Raw genomic sequence first — 27,664 nt, 5'->3', positions numbered from 1 at the left:
AATCCAGCCTGACAACAAAAACATTTGATTTTTTTTTTATTATGGTATACGTGACAGATACAATGCCTTGGAATTATGTATATTATACAGTGATAATGCAGCAAAGCTATGGAATCATAACTTAGTCATGGAAGTGATTACTGTATTCTTATAAATGCTTAATGTATCATGTTGTGATACATTCCTCGTTTGGCAAATGTGATATTGATTGTTGCTCTAACGATGTACTCAGTTCAGTATAGATTGTGAGTATTTTGAAATTTCCCATCCATGATGGTAAGGAAATTAGGTTGCTATTTATCTGAAAACTGTTTCTCCAAAACACTTTAATTCTTATTAAGAAATAAATAAATAAATTGTATTTTGCTTACTGCCAAAATCATCATTGGTTTATGCTGTCACTGCTCCAGGAAGAATGTTACTGCTGAACTGAATTTGCAGGTATTGAAAAGAACAACAGAAAGGACAGAATTTTGCCCTGCAAAAAAAGGCTTTATTTGCAAGAAAACAAACAGGGCTGAGACACCACTGAGGAACTGTGAAATGCTTGGGAGCGCTGTATGGGATTTAGTGATTTCCAAAGAATTTCAACAGCAATAAAAAGTAAGCATTTTAATGGTAAGGGAGAAACTGTGGAGCCACGTGTCAGGTTGGTTTGGGGTTTTTTAAAGGTGAAGGTAATGGTAATAAATGGTAAGACAGAGCAGTTGTGTAAGAGTTGGGTAGTGCAGAGGCAGCCCCACCAAACTGAGGTTTTTTGGGTGTATCAGCTGGTTTTGCATACTGTGAGCCTTTTTTGGTGATTGCATCAACCTCACATCAGGAAAATACTTTGCTGTTTTAGGTGACAAGTCTCAACCATTTTATTTTAGCAGGACTAAAAAGCACAGTCTCAATCTTTTGTGTGTGTTTGTGTGATTAAAAAATGATTTTTACTTAACCCTCAGTTCTTAAGAGAGAAGAAGGCATTACCTATGCACCAGTGAGGCACAATAAGCACCACATACAGAACACCTGAGGTTTGGCACTGGAGAAGAGACTAAGCCACAGATGTAGCTCAGATACTCTGCTGACCATCCAGATGTTTTTTGAGGCACGAGTCCATCAGTAGTACTGCTTTTTAGACAGCTGCATTGGAAGCCCATGCTAAGTGTTCATACAATACTGTGCAAGAGGAGCAGAGGGAAAGTGACTGGCTAGTGAGTTCTTCAGCTGCAAGAAGCAAGTCAGCAAGGCCCAGCAGTGTCTGTTGTGCACTGATAGCAGGCGGTCCCACAAGTAACGCAGGTCATTTCAACCTTCCTGCACCCGAGTGTAGCTCCCCTGTCTCCTCTCCAGCTCTCAGTTGTCCATCTGGTTCAGCAACATCTGGGCTCCCTCGGGAATCTCAGCTGGGATTGCACAGCTCATAGAATCCCAGACTGGTTTGTGTTGGGAGGGACCTTAAAGCTCATCCAGTTCCAATGCCCTGCCACGGGCAGGGACACCTTCCACTAGAGCAGGTTGCTCCAAGCCCCTGTGTCCAACCTGGCCTTGGACACTGCCAGGGATGGGGCAGCCACAGCTTCTCTGGGCACCCTGTGCCAGCGCCTCAGCACCCTCACAGGGAAGAGCTTCTGCTTTATATCTATGTAATCTAAACCTTCCCTCTGCCAGTTTAAAGCCATTCCCTCTTGTCCTGTCACTACATGCCCTTGTAGAAAGTCCCTTTGCAGCTTTCTTGTTGGCCCCTTTAAGTACTAAACCTACCGCCTTTACGGTTTCTGACTGAAGCTGTCTGCCGGAAAGCTGACCCATCATGGATCTCTCTGCATCCATCCCCTCTCCCAGAGCTCACGGACACGAAGCGCTTTAGGGAGGCGCGGCCAGGGTGATGAAACCCAGCCTCCTCGCCGCTGTCCCCTGCCGCCCCGACCCGCGGGGACCTGCCGGCGAACGGGCGCTGACCGCCTGCAGCCCGCACGATCACCGGGAGGCGCCGCTAGAGGCCAGCGGGGGCCTGCGCTGGCTCCTCCTCTCGCCGCCTCCCCCCGCGCCGCCGGCTTCCCAGGCTCCTCTCCGGGTAAACAACGATGGCCGCCGAGGAAGGAGGCGGCGAGCCCCATAACAACATGGGGAACCACCTACAGCTGGTGTCCGGTAATGACCGCGGCCCGTGCGGGGAGCCGGCGGGGTGCCGGGCCGAGCCGCGGGAGAAGGCGCCGGGTGTGAAGCGCTGAGCCGCGGCTCGGCGGGCGGGGAGGGGCCGGCCCGCGATGTATGCATGGGATCGGGAGGAAGGGGGAGCGGGCGGGAGGGAGGGAGGCCATGTGGGGCCCGGGAGAGGGCGCGGGAGGGCGAGCTCCGGGCCTGCGGGTGGGCGGTGCGCGGTGTGCGCTGTAGCCGGCTCCCGGAGCCGCAGCCTTCCCACGGGCACAGGTGTGGCGCGTTGGTACTTGCAGTGGACCGAGCCGTGGTGCTGCGGTGGGAGGAGAGAGGCTCTGTCAGGGGCAGATGGGGTGAAGCGCGCTGTGGAGTTCCCAGCGAAGCGGGCACACGGAGCCGCTGTCTGGGAATGACCCCTGTAAAATCAAACGAGGTCTGAGGAAAGCGTTCAGCGTCAGTTGTTATAGGAAGTGTTATCGGAATGCCCTCTAGTGCCCTCAATAAGCAGGGTAGCAAGAGGTGCTGTGCAGAGGGCTTGAGAGCAGCGCTGGGTTCCGCACACTGTCCAGGCTCCTGCGGTATTTATGCTGGAGTTTGCAGACCGGCATAATTCCCCATACGGAATCCAGTTGCATAGTAACGTGCGTTTTTAGTCGGTCTGCAAAAAATACGGTTTCAGCGTAACTAACAGGAGAATGTAGCAGTAAGTCCTGCCAGTAACCCGTGTAATTTCCTAGAGCAGGAGTTCTGTCAGTATTTTATGCCTGTATATTTAAAACAATATGAAAATATTTGCGGAATATTTTAGGAAATAAAGCCTTACTATTTCCTGCCCTGTTCCTGCTGGGGCTTGGAGGGGGGAGGAGGGAGGCTATTAGTGTTGTTTTTTTAAATGCAGTTCATAATTCCTCATTTCTGCACAGAGGTGTTGAGAACAGGTTTGATGGTGTTAGTGCACCGGCATAAGCATCTGGGGACGCCTTACCTGCCGCAGAAGTGAGCCTTGTCGTGCAGGGTGTCTTCAGCTCTTGCCTTTCCCTTGTTTCCCTTGTGAACTGGAGGTGTTGCTAACCTTGAAAAAGAAGAAGAAAATCACCATTAATAAAAGTATAAGGGTATAAACAGTGCAGTTTCTGTTGCCTTCCGTCTGCTGCTCTGTGGGGTGGTGGAGGAGCAGAGTGAAGATGGTGTATTTTGACGTTCGCGTGGTGCTGCTGCAGTGAAATGAGTCATCGTTCCTCTCTGCCACCACACAGCAGCTAGTGTGTGGTTTTGGCAAGAAGGAGTAAAAGTTTGCAGGGCACAGTTCTTAATCAGCTGCTGCTAATTCATTCTGTGTTCATCAAAAGGGGTGATGGGTCCTCTCTCTAGAAAGCTGTTATAACTGCTAATGACTGATGCAACTTGATGAGAGTACATGCAAACCAGAACATAGTTTTTGATCAAGTCAGGTTCCCTTCACCACCCTGCACTGCTGCTACAGAACCAAACAGAAACTTCCTAATTGCCCTCCGTCAGACTAGGCAAACTACTGTCCATTTTGTATGTCTTAAGCATTTGTCACTCATTTATAGTTATAAATCTGAATGTAAGGGAGGAGAGATTTCATATAGAAACGGAGTATTTTTCACAGTAATTAGGAAGATGATGCCTTACTGCTTTAAGTTATGTAATTAGGTAAAACACCAAAGAGAGTCGGTAACCTCCTTTCTTGTCATGCTGGGTCATTTCTTCTTGAGATAAATACAATATAGGATGGATCTGTGACATCTGTGTGCCATGCCATGCCTCCTGCAGAAGGTTCTGTAAACTGTGCGTTAGTAAAAAAGTGAGGTGAAGCAAAAAGATGACCGTTGGCTAAACATTTTATACAGAGTACATTTAAGAAATGTGTCTGAATGATGAAGAGGGAAAGAAAAGGTTCTCCAAAACCAGCTTGTAATGTCTTCTTCATTGTTCTCTTGTCCTCCCACACTCAGAAATAGTAAGATCTCATTGAAGGAGGTTAGTGGTAGTACCCCCATTTCTGAAGGAAGGCTTCTTCCTTCTGCAGCAGCTGTCTTTTGTAAGGTTTGCCTACAGCACCTTTCAGTTAAGATAACCATAGAATCTTTTAAATTTTCCCCTCTGGATTATGTTTTAAGATACTAATTTCAAAGGCAAGCAACTAGATAGGCTGCTGTAAAGGTATTTTTCTACCTATCTTGTAATGTAATAGCTTTCAAGATCTAAATGATGTTTTTCAGCACCACTGAGATTATCCATTACCCAGCAGCTGTTGGTGTTAGAATCCTGCAGATTGGTTTGCAAAGATTCTGATAACACTGATTATACATATAGCATGAGGTATTTCCACTGTTTGTGGAAATAGGATCAAATAGTGCAGTTAGAAATGTGTGATCACTGCATTTGTTTTGAGTATTTGCATGCATACATTGTATGGTAATGCACAGAACTGGCAGTGAAACCAGCATTTTTTAGAGATAATTACATTTTTTTATTGACTATGAATTTTCATTTCTTTTAAAATATCTATAAAGATATATACAGATAGGTGCGCTATTTATGTTTCCAAGGTGAAGCATATTGAGAATTGAACTGTTCTGTTGCCTGAAAGTAATTTTAGGATTGACACATGGAAGTGAGGAAGGTAGTAAATTTTAAGTATTATTTTGTTGCTGAAATCCCTTGCAGTCATTTACTTCCCTAGTAGTTGCCTTTGCTGGGTTTGTGCCTGTGCTGAGGTTTGTGTGTGTGTGTGTGTGTGTGTGTTTGGTATCCACGTAGGAGAGGCTGACAGCAGTGAATTAGTCTAAAATACCAGCAAGAGTCTTTGTGTGAAAATAGAGGTTCAGGTTGTTTTTAACTTGCTTGCTCTATATGATGCAGTTATAGTGTTCAGGTTTGTACTACTCCAAACACTATATTGTGTCCTACAGTAAATTAAGTTATCTGGCATCCTGGTGTATAGACAGAAGACTTTAGAATTGAGATGAAGTACTACTGCAGTGAAAATCTGACCTGACAGATTTTGTTTAGTGTTTTCTTCCAAGAAAAATTGGTATTTTGCCTTTCAAAAATAGCCTTTCTTTAGCCTTCCAAGAACATTGTTCTTCAGCCTTTCAAGTTTATAAATACAAAAGCTGTTTCCCTGTGAAAGGCTGTAGCCTGGGAATATCTGATGCATTTCTTTGACTGTTTTTTTCTCAGTATCAGTCCTTGCTGATTGATTTCTGAATATTCTGTATGTTCTTAATTAGCAGAGAGTGAGGAAGAGGATGACAATGAAATGGAAGTTGAAGATCAAGATAGTAAAGAAGCTGAGAAGCGAAACGTCATTAATTTTGATACCAGTTTGCCAACATCACATGTGGTATGTATTTTGTATATAGTCCATTAAATACAACTTGAAGAGGATTTGATTGGTTTTGTGTAATTCTATTGTAATATCCTCAAGACGAAGACCTAGTTTTATTTTATCCTTGTAAATCACCAAAACCTCTTATACTATTCTTGTTTCCTTCCTTACTGTTCTCAGTATTTAGGTTCTGATATGGAAGAGTTTCATGGCAGGACAGTGCATGATGATGACAGCTGTCAGGTGATCCCAGTGCTGCCCCATGTGATGGTGATGTTGATTCCTGGACAGACGTTACCTCTTCAGCTTTTTCACCCTCAAGAGGTTAGCATGGTGCGGAATTTAATTCAGAAAGACAGAACATTTGCTGTTCTTGCATACAGGTAAAATACACGAGTGGGTTTACTGATGCTGTGTAGCATGTATTTTTAGCACAATTTCTTTGGATGCTAAATGAAAAGCAGATGGTTGCATCAGTTCCATGGTGAATAATAGAAGCTGTGTTTTGAAATTGACAAAACTCGTCTTCCAGTTTGTAACAAAACCAATTTTCCAGTTTTCACGTTATTCTGCTTGAAGTATCATGTGCTTGTGTAGAGAAACAGTAAGAGTTTATTTGCTTTCCATGTTCAGTTTCAGTAACTCCTTGAATGTGCTGCTCCATCTTGCTTGTTGATTAAGTCTTGATCTGAAATGTAAAAATCAGATTCTTGTTTTGAGAACTGCATTGTTGTAAAGGTGTATTTGCTTGTTTTGAATGTAAATTAACAAGTCCAGACAGGAGTTTCATGACACAGTTGAGAGACATGAGTTGGTAGAAAAGTGGAAAAGATAAAGGGTAATCTGTGCCAAAAGAAGTAGGGAATGTTTCTCCCTCTCCCCGCCCCGCAATTTACTATGGCTTAGTTATGTAGGAGGTGGGAACAGTTATTTTTAAAGTCAATCTAAAGAATTTTGGTACTTCCAGTATCTGTATTTGAAATGCAGGTACATTGGCAATCCCTGTGTTCCCAGTATTTCACCTCTAGAGCCTAAAATAAAACCAAGCCAACTGGTAAACGCTCCCCTCCAACCAAATAAAATATTAGAAGTTGTTTTTGAAATTAAAAACTAATGATTGTATTTAGTTGAAGTTATTTCACCAGATTTACTTTTTTGGTAAGACTAATTGTGTACAGTCAGTGCAGGTATACTAACTGAAATCTAAGTGAACAGTGCTGTTTGGAGGGCAGGTAACCTTCTTAATTCTGTTACTTCTAGTAATGTACATGAAAGAGAAGCTCATTTTGGAACCACAGCAGAAATATATGCCTACAGAGAAGAGCAGGAATATGGAATTGAGACAGTCAAAGTGAAAGCAATAGGAAGACAAAGGTTCAAGGTGCTTGAAATAAGAACCCAGTCGGATGGGTAAGAAAATTACATATTTAATTCTACATACTGCAAATCTTGTTTCACCAAAACATTTACATTTTACTGCAGGTGCATCTGTGCTTCCAGTAAGGCAGTTGACTAATTGCTATAGGTATTAAATTAATCAGTAGCTTCTCTGCTTATTAAGGAGTTCTGACATTTCCTGTTCCAAGACTCATGTTTATGTTATTGTTAAATTTTGCTATAAAATCCTCCAAAGCATATGTACCTGTAATTTGACTTGGTGCATGTGAGAATATACCTGTCAGAATGACTTTATTTCTGAAAATTATGTCAGGAAAAAGATGGTGATTGGCCAGCATTGTAAGTTCTAAAGCTTTATTCCAAAATCTCTCACATCCCTTTTCCAAACCAGATGTGAAATGAGAGGATATGATATCAAGTGTGTGCTTTCTGCTGTCTTGTGGAAAGCGTCCCTGATAGCGACCAGATTCTGTTCCTTTGAAAAACTGTAACTTTCCTTTTCTGAAAGGAGACCTTTCTAGAGGTGGTCTGCATTTAACGTGTTCCACTTCTGACCTTTGTATGTAATTGCAGCTTTGAAAGGCTGCAGGCAAGGGTCTGACACAACAGTTAATAACATGCTTGTCTATTTTTATTCTTTGAGTGATCTTTAACTCCTGAGCCTTGACAGCATGCAGAAGGATTCAGCTGTATGATTTAGATATGGAGGGGACAGTAGCTGTGCCCACAGGGGTGGTGGTTTTCATGAGACGTTTCCCCTGAAAGGGGAAGACAAAAGTCTGGTAATAATAGTGGAGAAATAAATTGCTCCTCTTATTTTTTTCCTTTGTAAAACATAAAAGCACACTGAAATGTGCAGATAAATATTTGAATACGAAAATAGGTTCTTGATTTTTGCTGACTACAATCAGCCCATTGCTTTCAGTTTCTCAAATACTAAATCTTGTTTATTTCAACTGTTGTCATAGTTTAGTACATCCTTAACTTCAGCAGGCCTTACCTCTTCCTTTCCGATTGTTCACTGATTCTTCACTGCTAGAAATATGCCACTTCTACTGTTACTGGTTGACAGTTTTCATGTGCTTGTCAAACACGCTCAAATCAGCTGTGATAGAGTTCTCTTCTGTATTGCAGTTCTGTTGTTTTCCATATTCCAGTATGATACCTGTGATATTTAAAGCTCCTCTTCTAGCCAGTTTTTATCATATTAGGTAATTTATACCTTTGTCCATTTATGAAGTGACTAAGATCTTCAGCATTTAGTGAAGAGTATGTTGAGTCTTCTGTCATTTTCATGTTCTTCTTGACATTATCCTTTGCACTATGAATTGCATCGTGATCTTCTGCCAGTGTCACTGTCCAGAGATATATGCTCCAGACACTGGTCCTGCAAGCATGTGACTTTTTTTTAGCACAATTGCTAGAGGTTTTGTAATCTTTTCTGCAGGGCCTCTAACACCTTACTCCAAATCTGTAAATCTGCAGCTCATCATCTCACTTCTGCTGTTTCTTGGTGTAGAGGCATTGCTTAGTGGCACAGTGCTTTTATGCAGGGGGGGTTGGAACTAGATGATCTTAAGGTCCTTTCCAAGCCTAACCGTTCTATGATTCTGTAGGAACAGCCCAAACTCAGTGTTTTTGTATGCTTCTATGACCTGAAGCTGTAGAAATGAAGAATAGCTACTTGCTATTTCTCACTGTGTAACATTTGCTTACAAATGACATCCTCCAAATTTTACATCTTAGAAAAAACATTTCTTGAACACAAGGTGGCAGTACTTGGACGACTACTGTTAACACCATCGTTAGTGAGAATTCAGTATCCAGAACCAGCTAAGATGTGCAGTGATGTTGTTGTGCTGTTAAAGGATTTTATTATGATGATTTTATATCCACTGACTAGCAGAGTTCACTTTTACACAGCATGTTCACAATGTTCATTCAAAAATATGAATTTTTAAATGAATGAAATAAAGAGTATGAGATTAATTTTAGGCTGAGAGCTCAGTTGTTCAGCCTGGAGAAAAGAAGGCTGCAGGAAAACCTTAGAGCAGTTCCCAGTGCCTAAAGGGGCTGACAAGAAAGCTTGGAGAAGGACTTTCAGATAAAAATCCTTTCTCATAAAGAAGGGAAAATACTGAACTTCTTAGCAAGGAGAAAATTTCTGTAGTTCTTGGTGTTCCCAATTACTAAGTGCTTATGATAAAACATCATTTTAAAGTCTACAGTAAGTTAACAGAGTTCACTGTAGTCCCTGTAAGTAAAACAGGTTATTTGTAATAATGTGCATCTCAGCATTTCAGGGTTTCTGATGCATAATACTGTTAAAATGTGAAGTCCTTCCTGCTGGACAGTATTTTTAGGAGCCACATAACTGTTGCTGAACTCTTTGTGGAATAGGTGACCTGGCTGATGCTAGGATATTAAAAGATGATCAGAGTCTGTATCCTATTTCTGCTGATTTTGAACCCTAGCTAAGCACATAAGCTTTTGTGGTTTGAAGATAGCAAACTGCATTTCAGCTAAACTTCCTTTCTGAGGATTTGATATGTAGTTACTGACTGTTAGTTTATACCAAAAGTAACTTGAGGAGACAAAACTCTAAATACACAATGCTGAGATGGTAAAATATTCTGCTGGGTTGCCACTGCCAATCTGTCTTTAATCTGTCCACCACAATCAACGACAGGTATCTAGTGCTTCTGTCTTCAATTTATGTAGACCAAAGTCCAGTCAGCACAGTGGCTTTAATAATTTAGCCAAGGGTGTGAGATTATTTGTGTTCTGGAAGAGTATGTGTTTGGTTTGCTACAGATGTGCTGAATGTTCCTTAAGGTAATTTGGTTTACATTAGCATGACTTTAAAAATCTGATTAAATGAATTGCTGCTTCAATTCTATAGTGCTACATAATGATTAATCTATTACATAAGCCTATGGTTTTATAAGCAGTAAAATTCTTTTTTTTTCAGCTCTTGTATAAGTGTGTATATCTTGTCTCTTTTCTTTTATCAGAATCCAGCAGGCTAAAGTACAAATACTTCCTGAGCGAGTGCTGCCTTCAACAATGGCAGCAGTACAGCTGCAGTCTCTCAGCCGATGCCATATATTTCCATCTTCGAAACCTACATCATGGCAGGACCAAGCTATACAGCAGTGGTGGCAGAAATACCAAAAGGTTAGAATCTGGTTGTGGGGATCTTGATTTTGCTGGTTTGATGGTGTTTTGACAAGCAGTATGAAAGTCCATCTGTTCATCTTTCGAGGAGGTTGCACAACTGGGATGCTAGATGCCAACCTCCTGCTTTTGTTGCGTATTGTGTGATTGTTTATCAGCCATCAATAGTGGGGAAATACGTGTTTTGTATTTTGAGCTCTCTCTGGTTTTAATTAAAGTATCATTAGATTAATATTATCACATAATCATGTAATACTACAATATTTTTTTTTATGTAATCAAACACCTCAGAGTTCCAGTTGGTAAAACTTGTAGATAATGAAGTGTTGGTGGAAAAAACACTTAAGTTTATAGGATTTAATTTTTAGGCAGGTTAAAGAAGCATCTTAACTTGTACAGACTTTGCTTGGACAATAAAAGTACTGGTAATCAGTGTTAACAGTGCCAGTGCTCTTGCTTTGTACTTGTCATCATAATGGTTTGGATTTGAAGTAAAAAGGCTTTCATAACTTCTTCTGTTAATTGTTTGATTTGGGTAGAAGAGGTGTTTAAAGAGCAGAGGTAGTTTAGAGGTGACTCCTAAATTTCAGTGATGAAACAAAAGACTTGTGATACCTTAGTTGTTTGGAAACAGAATTCCGTTTGCTAATTTTGCTTTAAAACCTCCATCAGTCAAAGGTTTGACTTCTGTACCTGCAGTTATATGTCTGTAGAAAACATGGGTCTGTGTTACAATGACAGACTCAAGGGGTTTTTAATCCTGTAAAATATTCCCACCCGGATGGTTGTTAGCTAACAACTAGGCTGTACTTCCTCGTTTTCAGTATATTTTATGTTGTACTTTCATCTTGTAAATTATCATATACCATACATCTGAAGTTCTTTTGTGCTTAGTCATTACCTTTGTCAGATCACAACACTTCCATACAATCCATTTATCCTGGCCAACTGTATTTCTGAATCTGGTTTTTGATTTATTAGTTGTTTTTTTTTTTAACACATTTACTTTATGGAAGAGTTAATATGTAATCCCCCTTATCCCACTTCCCCCTTTTTTGTCTTAACTGAATTTATAAACTTCCTTAAGTCTTCTTGTGGTACTAAATGTGATAAGATAGGAAAGGGTCATAGAAATCTATTTTTTTTCATGAACTGTACATATGCTGACATAGTAGTTATTAGTGGAAGGCGGTGCTTTTACACACAGAGTGGGTGAATTAGCAGTTCCATAGTCTTATTTGTTTTATTTCCTAGTGCTTTTTCAATAAATATGCAGAATTTGCACTTCTTCAGAGAGCTTCCAGAATTTTATTTACTTGACTCTGGTTAAAACAAAAGTAGGAGAGAAATACTCATTATCAAGATGTTGGTATTGTCATCAGGGAATTGCCTTGTACTTTACCATTTTGCTTCACTGGCACAAATTCTGCCTTGCTTGTTTACAGTGTTTCTGTATCGCTGCAGCTGTGGCAGTACTTTGAATCAGGAGGGAATTCACACTAAGATTGTACGGCAGGATTTTCAAGAGTCCTAAGTGGCTGGTGGCAGGCCTAAGCTACAAACTTGTGCGTTGCTCAGGAGAATAATAAGGTGTGATTTGTGCTAGAGACAGCTGTGCTGTTTAAAAGGTGCTAAAAGATGCCTTTATACAAGTGAATGTGCACTTTTACCAGTATACAGCCTTTTCCTTCAGGAGTCTGAAATAAAAACGTACTGTCAAAAGGATAATTTTGCTGGAATAAATTATGTTTCCCCATAAGAAGCACCATGCTAGAGTAGCATCCTAGCATAGATGTACCAGCAAAAGCCTTTAAGGGTAAACCTAGCTCATTCTCAGGCACAGTGCAGGCTTTTCAAAGACCAGCTATCATTAATAGTGGACAGGTCCGCCTGATAAGGTTAATGGGCCAGGAGTTGGCACTGGGGTCAGTAGGAGAGGATGTGGTGAAACAGGTGCTTTTCTAAATACTAAAATTGTGGCTTATGAGTTTATTTATATAACTTTTTATTACTCAACCCACAGTTTCCATCAGTGGTATATAAAAGGAAAGATACCTTGAAGTCTTCTGTGTTAGTAGAGATCTTTGGAACTACCTCCAGAAATTAATATGGAATCCTAGTAACTCCCATTACTGTCAGATGCAGTTAAGGTTTTGTTGTGGTTTAAACCCAGTCAGGCAGCTCGTTCATTCACTTCCCCCCCTTCTTGCCCTCCCCCTGCTCCCAGAGGGGTGGAGAAGACAATCAAAAAGAATGCAACTCCCATGGGTTGAGATAAGAACAGTTTAGTAACTAAGGTATAACACAGATCACTACTGCTACCACCAATGATAATAATGATAAATAACAAGGGAAGAGAATACAACACCTCACCACCAGGCAACCGATAACTCGCCCGACCCCACCAGACCAAGCACTCACCAATACCTCCTCCAACCCTGCAGTCTCCCAGCCCTTCCGGCTAACTCCCAGTTACATCCTGGGCATGACGTGCTGTGGTATGAAATCTCTTTGGTCAGTTTGGGTCAGGTGTCCTGTCTCTGCTTCCTCCTGGCTTCCCCTTCTCCCTGGCAGAGCATGAGGCTCACAAAGTCCTTGGCCAAACCAAAACATCATTGTTATCAGCTCTGTTCCTAGGCCGAAAGTCAAAACACTGCACTGCACCAGCTGCCAAGAAGGAGAAAAATGACTGCTACTGCTGAACCCAGGACAGGTTTGGAGCTCAGTTTTTAGTTCAGTGGATTTGAACTCCCTCCCCCGCCCCCCACCCCCCAAAAAACCAAACCCCAACCAAACTATTAATAACAAAGAACTGTTGATTCTCAGAGCTCTTGAACAATTTCATTTATGAGCTAACAGCCCAGAAACACTGTGCTTGGGGAGGGGGGGGAGTAATCCCTTTCCAAGACTGGTTCCATCTGATGATACCTGAGATGCAGTACTCCCAATGTAAGGTCATATTTTATGGACTGAGATGCAGATCCAGAGTAGGGTCATTGTCCTGTTGAACTCTTGTCCTGTCAGTAGAACTGACTGTTCACAATATGTTAGGCTGTACCTGTCTTTACTAATATAATGAGAAACATCAGAAAGTAGAAGTTGCATTTTAAGAATGGTTTCTGCTCCATACAAGAGCTGACCCTGTGTCAGCTGTTACAGAAAATATATTTGCTAATTGGAACAGTAACTTGAGTTTCAGTGTTCCGGAATTCTTTCTTCAAAGTACCATTTATTTGCCGTGGATTTAAGTATTGCCTGTTTTTTCTCATTTGTAAAATAAGGGTAGTTGACCTCAAGGGGAAAATGAAGTTTTAATTTGTAAATATTTACAGTACAGTTTTGGAAGGCACTGTGGTTATGTAGTATACATTGTTTTAGATTTCTTTTAACCTAAACCTATGCATTTAAGTGTATAAAGTCGCGGTAGAGAATTAAGTAAGCAAATTACCTTACACTGCTGGAAATCTGGTAGTTAAGGAATGCAGTTATGATCTAGAGTTTCTTGTCTGCAGGATAAGCACAAGCTGAAGACTTTTTAGAAGTTATACTGGTGGCCATGTGTATTTTGTTCCTCCAAATCTGCTCTGTAGTCTTGTATAGATGTTTTTGTACACAATTCAAGTGCACGTTTTAGTCGTGTTCCCAGTGAAGTATGGTACAGGAGCATGGGCCACTTCTATTTTAATTTTAAAACAAAACCATTCAATAAGGAATAGTTACGAGATCTTCAGGGGATATTTTTCACCCCTGTTATTTTTATTTTCCTCCACATTTGTTTCTTACTGAGTGCTCCATTTGGGTCTGAATTTTTCTTCATAGGATGTTGTTAAATAGGTATTGTACAATATTTGCTCACTATCTGTGGATAATTAAAATAAAGTTGTTTAATAGGTTTCCAGTAGGCTGGTTGTAAGCATTGATGTTCAGTAAGCGTTTCTGAAAATGTGATTTCCATTAAAAATAGAGACCAGAGAGTGGAGAGTGATATGAGATTAGACATCAAGACTGCCCAAGTTTTCTTAACCAGTAATTGTTCTGCTGTGTGGAAGCGTCCTCCAGAACTCCTAACTTGTGTGGTGGTATTTATAGTTATGTTTTTAACCGATTAGATTTCTATTTAAAAAATATCATCATATATCCTTTGCGTTTATATATGTCAGCTTAAAATACCCCATACATTTGTTGACGTCATCTACCGGGACTTGTGCAAAGCGTTTGACACTGTCCCACACGACATCCTTGTCTCTAAATTGGAGAGACATCAATTTGATGGATGGACCACTCGGTGGATAAAGAACTGGCTGGATGGCTGCACACAAAGAGTTGTGGTCAATGGCTCAGTGTCGGGCTGGAGACCAGTAACGAGTGGTGTCCCTCAGGGATTGGTGTTGGGACTGGTCTTGTTCAACATCTTTGTCAGTGACATGGACAGTGGGATTGAGTGCGCCCTCAGCAGGTTTGCCGATGACACCAAGCTGTGTGGTTCGGTTGATACCCTGGAGGGAAGGAATGCCATCCAGAGGGACCATGACACGCTTGTAAGGTGGGCTGATGCCAACCTCATGAAGTTTAACCATGACAAGTGCAAGGTCCTACACCCGGGTCAGAGCAATCCCAGGCACAGCTACAGGTTGGGCAGAGAAGAGATTCAGAGCAGCCCTGAGGAGAAGGACTTGGGGGTGTTGGTCAATGAGAAAATGAACATGAGCCACAGTATGCACTCGCAGCCCAGAAAGCCAACCGTATCCTGGGCTGCATCAAAAGGAGCGTGACTAGCAGGTCGAAGGAGGTGATCCTGCCCCTCTACTCTGCTCTCGTGAGACCTCACCTGGAGTATTGTGTGCAGTTCTGGTGTCCTCAACATAAAAAGGACATGGAACTGTTGGAACAAGTCCAGAGGAGGCCACGAGGATGATCAGGGGACTGGAGCACCTCCCGTATGAAGACAGGTTGAGGAAGTTGGGGCTGTTCAGCCTGGAGAAGAGAAGGCTGCGTGGAGACCTCATAGCAGCCTTCCAGTATCTGAAGGGGGGCTATAGGGATGCTGGGGAGGGACTCTTCATTAGGGACTGTAGTGACAGGACAAGGGTTCAAACTTAAACATGGGAAGTTTAGATTGGGTATAAGGAAGAAATTCTTTACTGTGAGGGTGGTGAGGCACTGGAATGGGTTGCCCAGGGAAGTTGTGAATGCTCCATCCCTGGCAGTGTTCAAGGCCAGGTTAGACAAAGCCTTGGGTGAGATGGTTTAGTGTGAGGTGTCCCTGCCCATGGCAGGGGGGTTGGAACTGGAACTGGATGATCATAAAGTCCTTTCCAACCCTAACTATTCTACGATTCTATGATACGGCCTATTAATCTCCTTATTTTATTTTATTTACTTATGCATTTGACTGATTTGATATAAATAGTTTAATCGCTCCCATGTGGTGGTTTGCTGTGGTTGCTGAAGTACCATCCGTTGGTGGAAACTAAGGAACAGATGCACTATCTAATAGTACTTGAATTTTCTGAACTGTCTAAATTTTAGATAGATGCTCTTTTGAAAGGCATAATTTCTTATTACTAGACATTAGGAATACTTGTAATGCTGAGACAGGTTTTCTGGGGAAATCCATATATTGTCATTCTTGCCCAGAAGCTTTAGCTCTCAATGCATTTGAAATGTGGTTTGGAAGCTTCACATTGAAGTACTGGTCTTGATGGTGATAATTTACAGTATCTTTAAATAATCAGGTATCCCTCCTCTGGTTTATTATTTGAGCAAGAACTGTCCCTAACATCTGCTAATCTGAAAGAATAAATGTTTGTGCTTTTGATTTTAGAGGAAGTTCCGCTGTGCGAGTTTGACATCTTGGCCTCCCTGGCTCTACTCTCTATATGATGCTGTAAGTTCACCCTATGTATATGTAGGTATATATATGTATACCAAATAATCTACTATTAGTTTTGTATGTTTGAATATGTTATTATTGGATAATATAAAAGCCTTAATTTTGTTGGGTTATAAGTTACATTTTAAAGAAATGTACAGTTTTCAGTTTGTTGTGAAAGGAGCAGGAACAGCTACTCTTGTGTACTGTTCCCTTGTGCTAGGGCATGTGTCTAGGGTGGATGACAGAGGTTCAGGTTCCTGCTGTGTTGTCTGAGTCAGTCGTCTGTCCCTCATGTTCCAGGTAAGTGTTCTAACCACCAGGGTGCTGAATAGTCTTAGGTCTGTCTTTCCTGTTGAAGTTGCTTTACTCCTTAAAAAGTACATATTTCTTTATATACACATATATATATAAGTATATTAGTACATGAGGTACTTGGTGTAAGAGAGGCAGAAGTAGGGAGGAGGCTAGCCCCTCATCTTGTTTATACAGTCTAGAATTTGAGTGGTTGGCTCCTTGTCTCAAATGAGACGTATAACTGTCATGGGCCATTGGTTCATTTTGTCCTCTTTCCCATCCTAGTTTGCTCTTAGTTTAAAACATGTAGATACAAAATGAGCGTGTCATTATTGTAAGTGTTAACAGCTAATGTCCACTTAGGGAAAATAGCTTACTCTACATTTTGCTTCCTTTTTTTTTTTTTTTTTTCCTAAGAAAACAGAAATATCTATGTATTTAAATTAGGCTTTTCTTCTAACAAAAGGAAACCCTGATGGAAAGAGTCAAGAGGCAGCTACATGAATGGGATGAAAATCTTAAAGATGAATCTCTTCCAACAAACCCAATAGGTATGATGTTGTTGAGCTTATGAACTCATATCTGGGGTTTGGGTGTTCAGTTCCTAAGAAAACAAGGCTTAGATAATTACCTTCTGTTGTTAGTCCACCCCTCACTTCCACTTTCCAGTGAATTTTGATAGTTGACTTTGACAGAAGGATGATAGAGATTTTAAGGACATGAGCATCCTCCAACTGTGCCACAACATGTTCAGTATAGGAAGTATAACTCTTATTGTGCTCCATGGTGGGAGGAATGTGGTATGTTTCATAAAGAAAGCCAAAAGCATACTAGCTTTTTTAAATTATTATTACATAAGTCTAAGTGTTAGTATGTAGAATCTCTTTGTTCTTACTTCTTGTTACCTCTTATGTAACATGGGGGAAAATAGCACCAGTAACCTAATCACAAAAAAGTTGGGTTCCACCTTTTGCATGCTGCGTTGGGGTTATGCCATAGTGAGCAGGTCTTTTCTCTCTACAGGTCTCTAGGATCTAGTAAAATTTCAAAATCACAGATTTCAGTTGAAGTCTTCCTAAGGGGAAAAGCATTCTCTTCTGTGTAGGCTCTCAAATGCTTAATGAAAGGCAGCCTTCAGTTAAAGTCAGATAAGAACCAAATACAGGAAGTGCAAGCATAAAGAAAAACATTGGTGTATGGAAATCTCAGTAATTCACTGCCAAAGTGGAAGTCTGTATCAGTGTTCTCTGGGGTCTGTTCTGGTTTTAGTATACATTACCTTACCAGCATGGCTCAGTCTCCATCAGTGGTGATCTGGATTAGACAGATACCATAGAAGAGGATTTATCTGTGCATGATCCAGCCTTTTGGGCAAAAGGATGTACTGAGATGACCTCTAAAAGTCTATTACAAACATAAGTTTTAGCATTCTGTCTGTAACCGAGCAGAAGTAGTAGGGTTTATTGATTTATTTCTCTCTCTAATTCTAACAGGCCTGCTATTTTCTCATTTCTAGATTTTTCTTACAGAGTTGCTGCTTGCCTGCCGATTGATGATGCATTGCGTATACAGTTGCTTAAAATAGGTAGTGCTGTTCAGCGACTCCGGTGTGAATTAGATATTATGAACAAAGTGAGTATTTTTTCTTTACTTGTCATTAAGTTGTTCTCACAAAAAAAAAAAAAAGGAATGACTGTTATAATGTATAACAAAAATGCATGGAATTTCTAAATGGTAGTTCTAGATAGCGAGGTTTGGGTGTTCTTTTATTTTTTTCATCTGCTTTAAAAGTTTGCTCTAGAAAGAAAATGCTCTCAATATTAGACTTCATGTTTGTCAGCAAGCAAGAAGCATATAATAATATTTGCTTGTGTTAGAAACCCTATTTCAACCTCACAGCACTTTTTTTAGTCAAGAGATGGTGCTAAAAGTCCAGCATTTCTCATAACCATCTTATGAACATCATAGCATCATTAGAATTAAACCTGGCGAGAAGGGTCAAGGACAGCAAAAAGAGCTTTTTCAAATACATGGCAGACAAAACTAACACCAGAGGCAATGTAGGCCCACTGATGAACGGGGTGGGTGCCCTGGTAACAGAAGATACAGAGATGGCAGAGTTACTGAATGCCTTCTTTGTCTCTGTCTACTCTGCTGCAGGCAGTCCTGAAGAGCCCTGTACCCCTGAGACCTTAGATGAAGTCAGGTCAACGGAGCGGCTTGCCTTAGTCGATGAGGAATGGGTTAGAGATCAGTTGAGCAATCTGGACATCCATAAATCCATGGGTCCAGATGGGATGCACCCGCGGGTGCTGAGGGAACTGGCGGAAGTCATTGCTAGACCACTCGCCATCATCTTTACCAAGTCTTGGGAAACGGGAGAGGTGCCTGAGGACTGGAGGAAGGCAAATGTCACTCCAGTCTTCAAAAAGGGCAAGAAGGAGGACCCGGGTAACTATAGACCGCTCAGCCTCACCTCCATCCCTGGGAAAGTGATGGAACACCTTATCCTTGGTGCCATCTTAAGGCATATCAAGGATAAGAGGGTTATGAGGGGCAGTCAACATGGCTTCACCAGGGGGAAATCATGTTTGACCAATCTCTTAGCCTTTTATGAGGAAATAACACGGTGGATGGATGATGGCAGAGCGGTGGATGTGGTCTACCTTGACTTCAGCAAAGCCTTTGACACAGTCTCCCACAGCATCCTCACGGCTAAATTGAGGAAGTGTGGACTGGATGATCAGGTAGTGAGGTGGACTGCGAACTGGCTGAAGGAGAGAAGCCAGAGAGTTGTAGTCTATGGGGCGGAGTCTAGTTGGAGGCCTGTAACTAGTGGAGTGCCTCAAGGGTCAGTACTGGGACCAGTATTATTTAATATATTCATCAACGATTTAGATGAGGGAATTGAGTGTACTATCAGCAAGTTTGCTGATGACACTAAGCTGGGAGGAGTGGCTGACACGCCAGAAGGCTGTGCTGCCATCCAGCGAGACCTGGACAGGCTGGAGAGTTGGGCAGGGAATAACGGGATGAAATATAACAAGAGAAAGTGTAGAGTCCTGCATCTGGGCAGGAACAACCCCAGGTTCCAGTATAGGTTGGGGAACGACCTGTTAGAGAGCAGTGTAGGGGAGAGGGACCTGGGGGTCCTAGTGGACGACAGGATGACCATGGGCCAGCACTGTGCCCTTGTGGCTAAGAAGGCCAATGGCATCCTGGGGTGTATTAGAAGGGGGGTGGTTAGTAGGTCGAGAGAGGTCCTCCTTCCCCTCTACTCTGCCCTGGTGAGACCGCATCTGGAATATTGTGTCCAGTTCTGGGCCCCTCAGTTCAAGAAGGACAGGGAGCTGCTGGAGAGAGTCCAGCGAAGGGCAACAAAGATGATTAAGGGAGTGGAGCATCTCCCTTATGAGGAGAGACTGAGGGAGCTGGGTCTCTATAGTTTGGAGAAGAGGAGACTGAGGGGTGACCTTATTAGTGTCTATAAATATATAAAGGGGGAGTGTCACGAGGATGGAGCCAGGCTCTACTCAGTGGCAAACAATGATAGGACAAGGGGTAATGGGTACAAACTGGAACACAAGAGGTTCCACTTAAACTTGAGAAGAAACTTCTTCTCTGTGAGGGCGACGGAACACTGGAACAGGCTGCCCAGGGAGGTTGTGGAGTCTCCTTCCCTGGAGACATTCAAAACCCACCTGGACACATTCCTGTGTAACCTTATCTAGGTGTTCCTGCTCTGGCAGGGGGATTGGACTAGATGATCTTTCGAGGTCCCTTCCAATCTCTAGCATACTGTGATACTGTGTGTGATAACCTTGTATTGTTCATAACCTTATGAACATCATAACAGCACAATACACTGCAATCAAGTAGCATCGCGCCATGAAAATTTGTGGATTTTGTAACAAAAGATAAATCTTTGTAATATTGAGCTACTGAATATATGTAAATCTAAGTATTGGACTGCGTGGATTTTTGCAAGACATTTATCATCTTCTTAGGCAATACCTTTTTTAAGATGTTCGAAAACTTGGCTTCCCTTCCCAATAATAATACCTACTATAAGTAATATTATATATTATAACTGATAATGCAACTAAGTATCAGTCAACCTCATGTTGAATTTGACTGTTCTGGGAACAGCATTTGCAACAGTTTCTCACAGCAGTTCAGGTGGTTGTTCTCTTTCCAAAGAGAAAACACTGAAAAGAGCCAGTGTTTAGTAGTGGTAACTGGAATATTTACTATTCAGCTCTTGAAAGGAGAGACAAATTAGTGTTTTGTTAATACATTCACCTTGCAACGAATAACTGTATACATCCTGATCCTCACCTTGCTGGTTGTAAGCTTGCTGGGGATAAAAGTAGTGTCTTAAAAAAACAGTGTAACGCTGTTGTGTTTGTCTGCTTGATATGACCAGTGGAAATTTTGCCTCTTTGCCTGTTTCTGGGGCAGAGAGAACCAGAATAACATTTTAGTACTGTTCGTCTTCCCAGAGTTCATGCACCAAAATTCTAAAAGGGAATATACAGAGAAAAGGAAACAGAAAACATTGCTCCCAAATTCTGAGACAAAAATGGACAGGATTTTGCGTGAGGCTCTGTGATCAGATTAAGTTTCGTTGTATTTCTTGAGTCAGAAACTCTGAAAATATTGTGATATTCAGATACTGCTAAGGGCTGTTCGTGTTCAGTACATTGCATATTTTCTACAAATCCCAAAGAGACAAGAGGACTTAGGTTACCTTCATAAGACAAAGTTAAGTTTTTAGCCTACACCAAAAAGGTGTTTTCTTCATCAACATGTGACATGTTATTCTGTAAACATAGAATCGTAGAATAGTTAGGGTTGGGAAGGACCTTAAGATCATGTGTTTTGGTTTACTTTAGAAAGCTGGACTTAACATGTTTCGTTGTCCAGAATGTAATTTACAGTGATATAACTGATGGTGAGACCTAATACATTTCCTTTTGTCTCTTACATCAGTGAATTGTATTATACCTTTAATAGCTTTTCCAGTTATTAAAGACAGTTAACTGTGCTTATTTTTAAAGAAATGTACATCACTTAAAGGTGTGATACTTCTTTGCATTCTGCTTGACAGTGCTAATTGTAGTAATTAGATAGGATTGGAAACAGAGGGGTGAGATGAAGTAGCTGACTAAATCAGATACTGAGGGATATATGAACATTAGATTATAATCTGTGAGTATGGGTAGTTTAAAAGAGTGAGTGATAGTAAGTGTTAAAGGTCCCTGGCAGGACAGAAAGGACAGGTGAGCTTTAAGAAGAGAACTGGCACATGATAAATCCTGTCTGTATAGTATAGCAATTTTCCCTATCAGTCTCCAAGATGCATAGACTGTGGTGACACTGTGGGCCACAACCAAGGTCACCTGCAAAAAAGCAGCTGGAGGAAGTTGAAATGCAGCAACAAGCCCAGAGCATCTGCATAGAGGAAAGGAGAGAGAAGAGACTGATGTAAGCCGGTGTAGTATCACATGAGGATTGCAGGAGTTGGAACTCGGAGATACTCAAAAGCACAAGCTGCGATTTGTGGCTTTCAAAGGATGTATGCTCACACAGGGACTTACCCAAGTGAAGATCCTGGTTCCAAAATATAGTGGTTCATTTCTGGGGTAATTTCACATGCATTACCAGTAAAAAGAGGTAGGTGTAATACACCTCCTGAAAATGAATGGTTATGTTCTACTGAGCTCATTTAAGTGCTTATTTTCTGGGCAATGTCAGTGATGAATTGTTTTGTTCTACTATCTACAAATTGTAGAAGATAGATTAATCAGTTTTAATCTTTAAGAGAAAGATCAATGCATCTCATATTTTTCATGAGGAAATTAAAACCATTGATCTACAGTACTCTCAAATTTAGAAAGACCTAGTGATTGCATTTGTACTCATCTACCTTTTCTGGGTGGTATTTTAGAAGAGCAAAAGGTTTTTTTCTGAATTAGCTTTTTGAGACCTTAGAAGGTTAACTCATTTACTGTGTTTGTGTAGTTGGATTCTCTTCTGCGTGTGGATTTTTTGAGGGACAGGGGAGTATACAAAAATTGGTTTGTCTTTTAGATAACAATGTTTACCATAACTAAGTAAAATGCATAGAAAAAAAGGTATCCTTTGGTAGAAAACATAAGTGACTGCTTTCCAGATAAAGAAAAGAATTGATACAAAGTCTGTTCTGAGGAATGGGAGAGACATTTTCATTATTTGCTGCTGTGCTGCCAAGCCTCTGCAGATAAATGAAATTACCCTCTTTGTTTTTCTTTTCAAGTGTACATCTCTCTGTTGTAAGCAATGCCAAGATACAGAAATAACTACCAAGAATGAAATATTCAGGTGAGTGTATTGCTCTTAATCTTTGGAAGGTTTTTGATCAGAAACATTGACACAGGAAAACAGATTAGGTTATGTCTTATAACTGCTGTGTTTTCCACGGCTCTAATAAAATGTCAGTAAATATTTATAGGGCATTTTCCTTATAAAACAAAACAGGTTAGTTTGGTGGTTTTTAATAGAAAGGTTGTAAATCTGAGCACCACAGTGTATATTGTAACAGAAGTTAGTGTGGAAGGAAGGCCATGTTATGCCACTTACTCCAGCACTTCTCCACTGAAGAATTATGCACCCTGTGCTGAGTTTTGAAACACAGATATTTGACACAGGTTTTTTTGTCCTATTATTTCTGAGTAAAGTTCATGACATCCCAAATTTTATTTCTCAACACTTCATCCTGGCCTGTGTGTGTCAACAGGCCTCAACAGATTAAAATGCACTAATCAGGTGGTATAGATAGATAGGCTCCCAGGATGTTGTCATCTAAGGAAATTGCCTATTTATGTCATTAAACACTGTGATACCATTCTTTATTTTAAGAATATAGGGTTTAATCCTAGTGGCTCCTCTAGGCAGTATGTACCCATAATATATTTGACCTATACAATATCTTTCATGTTCAACGATGATAAAACTGTATACATTTTCCAAATAATTGCTGCTTCTGGCAGTCTTGACACTGTTTTCGTCTTGAGTAACTAACGTCTGTCTGTGATCTGTGATAATGAAGGTTAAAAGATGTTTTGATTTACAAAGCAAGACTCCCCACGGTTTTATCAGTGCAGTAAGAAGCTGATGTGGTAATTAAAAGCCATCTCATATCTTCTAATCAAATAATGGATTCCAGAAACCATGATTCCTGCTATGTCAATACCATGTACTTTAACGGCAGAATGTTGAGAATGAGTGAACATTTTTGCTTACTTTCAAAGTTAGATTTAAAAGCAGCAGCATAGATTTTAGTTGGTTTTATTGGAAGTCACCATTCAAAAGCAGCAAGAAAAATAATTTGAGTCTATCATGTACTTTTTTATACCAAGCAGTAGGTTTGTGAGGGAAAGATTAATAATGGCCTTAAATGAGGTAGTTTCCACAGCATCCCCCAAGTGATTTGTCCCCTTTAGCTGGGCGAGGTTCATCTGAGCACAAGAAAGTTTTAATCCTTACTCCCAGTAATACCCTTTTAAATATCTTTTCTGAAATAGGGACTTAAAAAGTAGAGACTTTAGGTAAACAGGAAAAAAAAGCCTTCAGGTAACAGGAATAATTTACTGTCAGTGAGGAATATATGACTGGACACTGAAAGTTGTGCAGTATTAACAAGATTTGACCAATTGTATTTTACATTAGTAACTATTTTCTTTCAATTTTTAATAATATAATAAAAGGTGCTTCTCTTCCTACAGCCTGAAGTGGTTCTTTTGCTGTGGAAGATAGTTTTGAGCATGGTTGGCAGTTCTTCCTCTGTTTCCATTTGACAGCCTTTGTTTTTTGTTTCTTCCTTGACTTCTGACAAAATTGTCTGTTGTAGTTTATCCTTATGTGGACCCATGGCAGCATACGTGAATCCTCATGGGTACATCCATGAAACCCTCACTGTATATAAAGCCTGCAACTTGAATCTCAGCGGACGACCATCGACAGAGCACAGTTGGTTTCCTGGGTAATAACAGTTAAAAGAACTTTTATAAGTAAATGACAGAAATTTGGTTGTAAATGTATTCCTGTGATAGTGAAATAGTAAATACATAGATTTTGAAACATAGAACATCATTTCACTCATATGAAATACAGGAAAGTAAATTTAGACTTCTTCAAAATACAGAATAAACTGGAAAATTCAGATAGAAGGTTTTCAGAAGTTTTCTTTAATCTTTTCAAAATAGGGGAGTTGGAAGATGCTGTTTGGGAGTTTCTCTGTGTATAGTTTTGTGTAAGCTACAGCCCAAATCACTGTTGTTTTCTTACAGCTTTCTTTGATCATAAGGTAAATAAAGTACAAATTAAAAACTGAATATATAAATGCAGTTACTCTACTGAGACACTTTTTTAGGTCTAGAAACTGAATAAATGTTACATGAGTTTAATTTACTGACATTTATATTAATCTGATTACCTTTGATATTTATTTAATTAGCCTGGCTGTCTAGAACAGTAGCAGAATTAACTGTCAAGATGTAAAAGATTGCCTAGTAATGACAGGTCTTGCATCAAAATGTCACCCCTCTATTGTAGCTTAAATTTAATCCGTGGCTAGATGAGGATTCCATATGTGCTCATTCAAAAGTTGGAATATTTAACTCTTAAAAATACATGAAATGTCCGACTCGGAACTTCAGTTTCACAAAAAACTCTTTAAATATATTTTCACCAAATCATTTTTCTGTGTGGTCATTTCTGTGTCAAAAGTGTCAAAAATCATTCTGTCCCTTTGGCTATCGTATCCTCTTCTAAAGTAGCAGAGAAGAATATGTTGCTTTATCTGTAGCTAGTCCAAGGTTCTTGACTGATGCTTGTACACAGTTCCTCTTCTGTTTTCTTGTGTTGATCATGGTTTGTGTTTTGGTTTTTTTCTGGATTAGAATCATAGAATAGTTAGGGTTGGAAAGGACCTTAAGATCATCTAGTTCCAACCCCCCTGCCATTGAGTAATGACTTGCAGAGTGTATGGCATACCTGTAGTCTTTAAGGCTCCCTGAAGAAAACCTGTGGCTTATAATATTTGGAGGTATTTTTTCCCATCCTGATGTGTTTTCTCAGCTCTTTTCTTCCGTGAGTCCCAAAGTTTCTTTAAAAACCCAGCTTGAAACTAGTGTTACCTTCTTACCTGATGGGTGAACTGTGTTCTGGTGTTTTACATGCTAGCATCAACCTTTTGTTTTGTTTTTGATAGGTATGCCTGGACTATAGCCCAGTGCAGGATCTGTGGGAGCCATATGGGCTGGAAGTTCACAGCTACCAAAAAGGATATGTCACCTCAGAAATTCTGGGGGTTGACACGGTCTGCTCTCCTGCCTCGGATTCCAGAAGCGGATGAAGATTCAGGCCACGATAGATCACCATTACTCTGCCTGTAATCCAGTAGTCTGCTTTGGAGATGAACAGGCAGTAGTGTCTCAAATGCGTCTGCTCAGTTCTGCTTCTGATGCTTACTTAAACTTAAAACAACCCAAGAATACAGACACACCCACACACAGAAGAACAACCAACCAAGCAGGCTCACTATATTTGGGTTTGGTGTGCATCCATGTTACTGTTGTTCCAGACACAATGAGAACTGAAGGTTGAATCTTAAAAATGTCACATGAGAAGAGGAGGTGGCATGGGACACCAGGGAATCTATCTGATCTCTCTACACAGAACTGAGACTGAACTTTATCCTTCCTTGTGGCACTTCAGAAAATGTTTACTGCTATCAATTTGCAGTGAAAGAAGGTGGGGGGGGAATAAAAATCACAAATAGAGTATAATTTATGCAATATATGTATGAAGGTAGACACCAGTTACTTGCTGCGGAGTGTTTTCCATAATATACTTTAAAGTGGTTTTGCTGAGAATCCCTGTTTCTAACTGTGGAGTACTTCAAATTTTATGCTTGTGCTGTTTCTCAGATAGTTGCTGAATAACTACTGAAGAGAGTACAGAACTGAAGTATCTCTTTTGGCTGATACAGTGTGGGAACATCGGTGGCAGTGCTGAAATGGGCAAAAGCAAGAGTTTCTGCTGCCTGCAGTGCGGGATGCCCTTTGGAAGGAAGCAGTGTGAAGTATTTGGTCCTTACAAGTTGTCTGATCTATTTAGTCTATTTGACTTTAGAAGTCTTTAAAATTTTATACAGAATATACAGGTCAGTCCCAGAGCATAAACTACGTTGTCATTTACTGTTCAGTGTGCTTACATTTACTTTTCAGAATGATCTCTGTGAAGAACAGCTTCCCAGCAAAGATGTCCAAGGTTCTGTGCAGTACTTGCTGAAATACATGACAAGGAGAAGGCAACATATGATTTTTCATTTTACAGTTCCATATCATAAAGTAAAATTTAACATTATCACCCTTACCTGACACAGAGCAAATGTTTTTAAATAAAACAGAAGTTAAAGGCAGTTTGGGGAGAGGGTGTGTGTTTTATGTTGGGGTTTTTTTTGGGTTGCTGGTTTTTTTGGTCTGAAGTGCTGTCTGTGCTACAGGAATCAGGTGCCAAAATGGGGCAGCTTTTGACATTGACTTACTGGGGATATTTTTCCCCCTCACAGTGCACTTTGGTGATGGAAACTGCAGATCTCTTCAGTATGTTTGTGTACATTCACACTTGGTTTTCTTTCGAAGCTTTATCATTCCCTCTGTTTCTTCACACAAAATCTTGGAGAACTTGTTAAGTATGACAAGGAGCTACTTAAGATGTAAGACTGCAGCCACCAGTCACTCACTCTCAGTCGTGCCCCTGCACCACATGTATGTAGTAGCATGGACAGATTACTTCAGGGAAAGGCCAGGTCAGGGCTCTGTGGGGCAAGGAGTGGATTTCAGTGGCAGTGGGTACCTGCTGCAGCGCAGCTAAAACGATACCCTGTGCAAAAAGCTGAGGGATGCTGAGAGGCTGTTGGGGTTGTTTATGATGCTAGGTAGGTAGAGACTAATGATTGTGTAACTCAGGTGTAGTTCTTCGAAGCCTTCTACCTCTGTGCTTCTGTGATAACTTTTGTTCTCTCCATCGATGTCTTTAGTGCCGTATTTAATTTTGTGTGCAGCGCTCTGACTTGCCAGTGAACTGTGAAAAGCAATATTTCTGTGAATATAATTCAGAACAAATAGGGGGTGAATGGTGGTTCATTTTTGTCAAGAAAGCATTCTGTGGGTTGATTATGTTTCTGTAACAAGCTTTCAAAAGGCTGAAATGATAAGCGCTAGTGTGAGAGTGAGACTGTGAAACCTCTGTACTTGGATAACTGCTGAAATCATACTTAGCTTTCCCCTCACGCTCTGCACATGTACATACATTTACATGGAACATGCATGTGTGTGCCCACAGACACACAGCTGCAGGCTTGGCTTATT

General features: G+C 40.7%; 1 protein-coding gene and 1 long non-coding RNA gene across 3 annotated transcripts in view; both read left to right on the top strand.

Annotated features, from left to right (window-relative positions):
• Positions 1-1,979: 1,979 nt before the first annotated feature.
• The window catches only part of CRBN (cereblon), a 26,999-nt gene continuing 1,314 nt past the window's right edge, over positions 1,980-27,664 (top strand). The window contains exons 1-11 of one of the 2 annotated variants that reach the window (XM_062630378.1): positions 1,980-2,139; positions 5,406-5,518; positions 5,684-5,886; positions 6,764-6,913; positions 9,916-10,078; positions 15,903-15,965; positions 16,714-16,798; positions 17,764-17,879; positions 22,546-22,610; positions 24,139-24,270; positions 25,501-27,664. The exon at positions 25,501-27,664 is cut by the window's right edge and continues 1,314 nt beyond it. In XM_062630378.1, coding sequence (XP_062486362.1) covers positions 2,073-2,139; positions 5,406-5,518; positions 5,684-5,886; positions 6,764-6,913; positions 9,916-10,078; positions 15,903-15,965; positions 16,714-16,798; positions 17,764-17,879; positions 22,546-22,610; positions 24,139-24,270; positions 25,501-25,684 — 1,341 coding nt within the window. In that variant the 5' untranslated portion in view covers positions 1,980-2,072 and the 3' untranslated portion in view covers positions 25,685-27,664. The remainder of the gene's footprint in view (positions 2,140-5,405; positions 5,519-5,683; positions 5,887-6,763; positions 6,914-9,915; positions 10,079-15,902; positions 15,966-16,713; positions 16,799-17,763; positions 17,880-22,545; positions 22,611-24,138; positions 24,271-25,500) is intronic. The other variant, XM_062630379.1, reaches the window with a different exon arrangement.
• LOC134169632 (uncharacterized) lies at positions 10,085-12,841 on the top strand. Its single transcript, XR_009966963.1, has 2 exons — positions 10,085-12,228; positions 12,792-12,841. It is a non-coding gene; the product is annotated as an uncharacterized LOC134169632 (long non-coding RNA).

This window comes from Pezoporus occidentalis, unplaced genomic scaffold (genome assembly GCF_034315485.1).
Source record: "Pezoporus occidentalis ecotype Australia unplaced genomic scaffold, CSIRO_AGI_Poc_V1 ctg35, whole genome shotgun sequence".
NCBI lineage: Eukaryota > Metazoa > Chordata > Aves > Psittaciformes > Psittacidae > Pezoporus > Pezoporus occidentalis.
Note: the sequence above shows the minus strand (reverse complement) of the source record. Positions and strands in the feature narration are given on the sequence as shown.